The 6,857-nt window shown below is 39.6% G+C and overlaps 1 protein-coding gene across 1 annotated transcript in view; it reads left to right on the forward strand.

The window, feature by feature from the left end:
- The window catches only part of LOC118414134 (prominin-1-A-like), a gene marked incomplete in the record, with an annotated part of 43,944 nt that overhangs the window by 23,548 nt on the left and 13,539 nt on the right, over positions 1-6,857 (forward strand). The window contains 12 exon segments of the mRNA XM_035817955.1: positions 657-720; positions 1,536-1,625; positions 2,021-2,226; positions 2,719-2,860; positions 3,351-3,427; positions 3,845-3,924; positions 4,354-4,506; positions 4,852-4,978; positions 5,155-5,306; positions 5,643-5,755; positions 6,220-6,347; positions 6,591-6,680. Of these exon segments, the coding sequence (XP_035673848.1) occupies positions 657-720; positions 1,536-1,625; positions 2,021-2,226; positions 2,719-2,860; positions 3,351-3,427; positions 3,845-3,924; positions 4,354-4,506; positions 4,852-4,978; positions 5,155-5,306; positions 5,643-5,755; positions 6,220-6,347; positions 6,591-6,680 (1,422 nt within the window).

Here is a 6,857-nt window from a genome sequence, read left to right on the forward strand (position 1 = left end):
CATGGGCATGCGCACACATTTGTTCTTCTACATTCATGAAATTGTTGTAAAGGAATTGTCTAGAGAGGTGCTACATGTATATTATCATATTATCCAATCCTAGCTCAGACTGAAATGTTATGATATAGTCATCAAAATGAAAATAATAAACTATGAAAAAAGTTTTCCTCTAACGCAAGAATTTGATCCCTGAATTGGACATGTAACTCCTTTTATTATTTACAAAATAGTTTGTGTATGATAATTGGCTGATTTCCGTAGCCTTTAGACATTCTGGGTTTGCATGGAATTGTCATGCACGATTAGGGACAAAGTGAGCTGCTTTATGCCTGAAGACAGTTGTTAGGGTTCTCACCGAGGAGTTAAACACGTCAGCCAAACAGACCTAGCAGCTTTGTCCTTTCAGTGTCTGACAGAGGAGCCATTGTTTACCTGTAAAACTAGCAAAACATTTGGTGACGTAATCTTGATTGGACCTAATCCTCACCATCTTACACCAATACAACATTGTATATTGTTAACTTGGTACATTCAGTTTAGCTCTGTGTCACCCTTTGAGAATGCCAAATTTAGAAGTCATGCATAACACAGAGCAGTCATCTAATTGTGTTTGGGTTTTGTGCTGTGAATACAAGCCTTTACCTTTGTGTTTACAGCAATTGGACTACATCGTGGATCAGTATGATACCATGTCAGCAGCAGTCAACTATGACCTGGACAGTAAGTATACAGTAGTCCTTGTAGGTCAATGAACCAGTGCCACACAAACCTTCCTCATGATCTCTGTCATACTTTAGATGTCATATTAAGTTACCAGTAACAAGTTGTTACAGCCTTTTAAACAAGCCAACTCAATGATGCGAGACAAACAATGTAGTATTATACAACATTACTAGAAAATGTAGCTGTTATAATTTACAGCTTCAAGAAGACAACTCGAGTCAACAAATCTAACCCCCAAAGGTCTAAAAGGGTGAACATCTTTGCTAAACATCTCATATGACTCAGTACACAATAGACTGTGTTTACATGGCAGCTTATCGCTGTCTACCTTCACTTCAATGAAAACAACTAATGAGCCACTGGAAGTGTTTAGGCAATAGGAAAAGCAAACTTTTTAGACACCTCATCACCACTCTTGTCTGTTGTGCACTCAAATGTATAACCCATGATATAGAGCCATGGCACATGCGTATACTGCAAATTCATTTATTTTTGCATTGAAGACTTGATTTCACACTAGGAGGGAAAAGAGATTTCTGCTGTTCGCAGTTCAAACAATTAATATATACATTCGTATATTACAGACTTGGCCTAACAGCTGAGCAATACAATACTAAGGCATGTTCACAGTATCATGATTTTGCTTTGGTAGTTCACAATTTCAAAATTTACAGTATACTGCTGGAAGAGCTGGTTCAAAGGCTTAATTTTACACCAGAACACTATATATTACTAACTAGGCTTTATCAATCTATGTGAAGCTAAGAGTAGAGACTCTAAAAACATGACTGACCACAACTTTCATTGTCCAGATATTGACCAGACACTTGGAGTGGCTGTCCAGGAGCGCCTGAGGCCACAGGTGGGGACAACTGTCAATCAACTGGTGGATATGATAAACAGTACGTATTCTCCTCGTTTATGAACCACTGACAATTTTGGTTAATTATAATCTGGACGTTATTTTTGACGCTGTTTCTCACGCTGCAGGGTACCTGGTTCTACAGATAGGTACATGTGGTTATGGCTCTGCAGTAAATGGTCCTCATAGAGATGCAGTTTAACTGGTCCTAGAAATCCATCCTTCATAAAAACTCCAAGAAGCTACTTAGAATTGAATACCTCCACTTTAAGTCTAATACTTTACCCTTCTCTTGCACATCTTTGAGGCATATCTTTATATACCTTTAGTGACATTTCCTCATGGAACTGAATCAACATGTCTTTTTTTATAAACAAAAGTGTTCCAGGTCCATATGGAAAGTTTTCCATACTGAAAGCCTTTTCTTTTTCTCAGCTGTGGAGCCAACAAAGGCGGCCCTGCTTGCTGTACAGATAGCACTGGGCCAGCTCCAGACAGGGGCACAAGACCTCAACACTGCCCTGGCTGACCAGAGAACCACCCTCAACGCCACCTTGAACTTCTGTCAACCGTCAGATACTGTGTGTGTGAACTTGAGGAAAGACGTGAATCAGCTCAGCCCTGGAGGAGACTTCAGCACGGTGAGTACTCAATGTCAAGTTGAACCTAGAGATACGACCTTTGGTGAAGTTTTATTGGCTAACAGTATAAATGATTGTTTTAGAACCTTAGGCCATGTTCTTCTTAAAACTGTGCAAATAAAAAAAGTTTGGCAAAAAAAAAGTAGCCTTCATTATGAAAACTAAGTGGTCTGGAAGGTTGGATAAATGACAAACACAGAGTATAGAATACCATCAATAGATTATTGATTTTTGTTTTCGCAGTCTTTTTTTTGACATTGGAATAATCATTGACATTAGTATGTTTCCTGATCTATTTTTCTTTTAATCTATGTATTTGCTCATTTTTCAGCTCTTTTTTACTCTGGAAATGGCCAATAATTGATGCATGCGTGGATGTCATCCATGTAATCAAATCAACATGGCCTTAGGACAAATTGTGTAGTCTTGTCTTGCAGATTGTGATGAATTTTGTTAACAACATGTGACCATCTTGTATGTTTCCATCACTAGTTGAATGATGTGAACGCAGAACTTGATGCCGTCAACAACCTGTTGCAGTCCTATGACATCTCAGCGATCGCTGAAATGGCAAGCAACGCATTTGAGGGGATTCCTAATAGAGTTCAGAACTACTCAACCGATGTGGTTGCAGGTATTTTCTCCAATAGAATCATATTCCAGAAAGTTATCATGTAATGCGTAATGTGACTTGATAAGTTTGTTTTATCTTTTATTACCAATTTAAATGGGGGCCTGTATGCCTCTTTTCCGTAAGGCGCAGGCATGGTTTCCTGTAGTTTGTAAATTTTTCATTGCTATTCCTGAATTTAACATAAATTTCCCTGAATTCAATATAAAGTGTTGTTGGGACCCCTATATATAGTGCCTTTTCAATTTTGAAAAGTTAGAAATTTGTTTTCAGACAAACGTCACTTATTGGTCACAATAAATTCTGACATTGATATTATGTCAAGATTTCAATATTATCAGTATTCCAGGGATACCACACAGCGGCTTTTCTTTCTAGTAGTGAACACTGTCCTTTCATCTGACATTGATTGTTTTGAGAAGTGTTTTATATAGAAGAGGTATAGATATAGGACAAGCTTGGTAATTGGTAACTCTTATCCTGTTGTTTACAGATGTGAAAAAGCTGCTTGCAGACAATAAAGATGTGTTTGGCAACCTGTCAGCCAGCTTGAATGGACAAGTGCAAGCGGTAAGGGCACAACAGTACTGAAAGTTCTAAAGTCAATTCAAATCAACTAAAGCTAAGGTCACAACCCGCTGTACGTGTAAATATGTGCAATCTTTTGGGCAAAACATGGGCAATCTTTTGGGACCCGTAAGTGGTAAGTACCACCTCCGTACGAACTTGTAGGGAATCCAAAGGATTTTTGAGCACGCAGACACGCCGTAGAACTTTACTTTACAGGCAAAACTTTGTGTGCAATCGGGCTTTGGATTCGCGGTTGAGCCCTTAGCATAAGTATGACATGATCTCTTGTGATCCATGCTTTTCCTTACACTGTAACATGACAACCCTCATGCTCTTTGCCCCAAAAGAGTTCCGAGATGTAGCCATGCATGTATACAAGACTTTAATAGATGTACTTGTCTGTTTTTCTTCCCCCAGATTGCAAATAGCACAGAAGTGTACCAGGATGCTGCCACACAGTACTTGGTGAAGTTTGTCATCCCAAACAACATGTACAGGTAAGACTTAAAGCTAACGAAAGGATAAAAAGTGTGCATTGATTGGTGCTCAAATGAGATGATTTTTCTTACGTTCCTGGGTTTGCTTATCTACTTACCATGTTGAACTTCCTTGTTTGTTTGTTTGTGTTGCATACTAGTATTCTGTAAACTGCCTTATTATTATAACATAGTACACCAGGTTTGTACTGAAAAGCTCAGGCTGATATCATTGATCCTCTCACACACAAGACCTCCATTTAATGTCCCTAACTGAGCTAGGTACTCATTTTCACCTGAGTGAAGTGAAGAAATGTGTGTTTCCCAAGAGCACAAAGTGCGTCCTATCAGGCGACTTGAGCCTAGAACCTCTGGGTTTTGAGCCACATACCCTTTTGTAAGGCTACACGATGCTACAATGATATTTCTGTGTGCTGTGTTTGGCTTTAGGTGGTATGCAGGGCTGGGGCTGTGTTGTCTGGTCCTGCTGGTGGTAGTGTTCAACCTGCTGGGCCTGATATTCGGCCTGTGCAGCTACAACAGTGACCACACCCCCACCACTCGCACCTGCGGCTCCACCACTGGAGGAAACCTGCTCATGTCGTAAGTACTCGCTTCGAATTCCAGAGTAATCCAAACTATCTATGTTCCTCCTTCAAAAGGTCTATATCTTACTGTTAACTTATTAATGGTACATGCATTGCTTTTATCTTGACAGAGGTGGAGAGTTTTTTTTTTTTTGTGTTCAAAGAATGAAGGCCAATTTATATAAAAGGATTAATGTGAGCAGCTAAGAAAACTGTTCAATGGAGAAGATATGATTTACTCATCGGTGATATTGAGTATTGACAGTTGTAGCAGTACTGTTATGACATGAATTTTACTGTGCAGTTGATGTATGAGCTGCTAGGTGGTGCTCTCACACAGATGTGTTCTCTGAAATCTCAGGTCTGTTGGCTTCGCCTTCCTGTTCTGCTGGTTGTTGATGCTGTTAGTGACAATATTCTTCCTGGTGGGATCGCCCATGGAGCGTTTCATGTGCCGGCCTCTGGAGACCCAAGAGATCTTTGCTGAGGTAAATAATTCACAAGATGTTGGTATATGATGAAAATATATGAATCATTATTCTTGACCTGAAAATATAAATGGATCAATTGAGCCAATATGTCTACCTGCCAAAGTGTCTATGCCAGGAACTGACCCCTTGCTTATCATATGATTATGCCTATTACGTTTTATATCTCTCCCTAGACCATTGACAAGCCATACTTCTTCCAAATGTCCATGAGTTCCAACAACAGCAACAGCCAGTCTGGAACACCAGCTCCCAGTATCAAGTACTGGCTGGGACAACTTCTGCTGCAGGATGATCAGATTCCCATGAAGGCAGGGGACATCCTTCGGTAAGGAGGGACATCCGTATTAACTATCTAATGCTCCTTAACTCGGTGGCACGCAGCTCATCAGCGCTCCAAGTCTAAGGGACATTTTTGGGAGCAATGTTGCTAGTTTCCAATAAAAACTGCACAATTTCTCCCTGGCATTGACTAAAGTTGAAAGGTCACAGATACCCATCCAAAGTGACATGGTAAATTTCAGGTGAAACTGTGCCTTTAGGCAACCTTTAATCTACACAAATGAATTTATATTGATCTACAAACATCATTTATTCCATTTTGTATAAAGCATGCATTAGCAGAAGGCCTTTGTTGTAAAGTATCTTCTTGTGTTGCCTCCAGGAACTGTTCAGAAAACAAAGGCTTGCTCGCTGTCCTTCAACTGGACAGGTACAGTTTTGGAGGAGTCAACACAACAGACCTCCTGAACCAGATCAACAACATCAACATCGATGGTAAGTTATCATAAACCTAGTTTATGTTTCATCAAAGCAAAAAGTTGATACATATAACTGTCATTGTTATTTGTGACAAATGTTTTTCATAATCAAGAACCTTTGAAAATTGAAATTCATCAGTACATCGACGAATAAGAAAATAAGATATGACTAAAAGCAGTTACTCAAGCAACTGGACATGATTTTGATACTGTATTACTAGTATTACTAGAAATGTAGTAGTAGTAGCAGTAGTAGTAGTACATGTAGCAGTATTTTATTGTACTGCTGGGACGTCCCTGACATCGGTGGGCAGCAGTCAGTTATGATTCCAGTCAGCTCTGTCCATTGGGTCCGCACTTGTGAGGCTGCACACTTTGATCTTTTTCTTGACACACAGCAGCCAACAGTAAGACTAGAATGTTAGTAACTGCCCAACCAATCAGTTATTTGAAGTCACTAAGTCTTGTTTGTGTTAACAGACCAGCTGGACCCGTTGAACGTGGACTTCTCTACAGTAAAAGTTCTGGACCAGGACACCAGGGACAGTATGACTGACTTCAAGGATAGCGGGGTGTCTAACATAGACTTTGATGCTTACTTGGCTGAGGTAGCGTATGAACTTTTCTTCTCCAAGTTACTTGTGTTGTAAGTTTAATGAATAAGTTCTCCCGCAAAAGGTGATTAAAGTACATTTGACTATTGAATCATTAACTACAATGTACTTGACATCTAATCACAGTATCCTGAATGATTTGTCAGAAATGTTATCAAAATAATGAAGACAACTTCTGTGAAGGTTTTGCAGTCAGTAAATTTTCAGTGTTAACACTTCAACAATGCCTTCTCACAGGTCAACAAGGGTCTGACTCAGGTAGACTTGCCTACATACGCCCAAGGCCTGCGGACTGCCGCTGATAACTTCCAGCCTGGATCAAATCCGGTGAGTCAAACAGACAGTAGCTCCACATTTGTAAACTAAGTTTAATGGAGAGGAAAAAGTAGCTACACATTTGCCAACCAAATTCAGTCCCAACATATTAATAGTCTTATAAGTAATTGCTACTTTTAGTTGATGTGTTCTGTGAATCTCTTGTAACATTTTGTTGTAAGGTAGTTT

This window comes from Branchiostoma floridae, chromosome 4 (genome assembly GCF_000003815.2).
Source record: "Branchiostoma floridae strain S238N-H82 chromosome 4, Bfl_VNyyK, whole genome shotgun sequence".
NCBI classification, from domain to species: Eukaryota; Metazoa; Chordata; class Leptocardii; order Amphioxiformes; family Branchiostomatidae; genus Branchiostoma; species Branchiostoma floridae.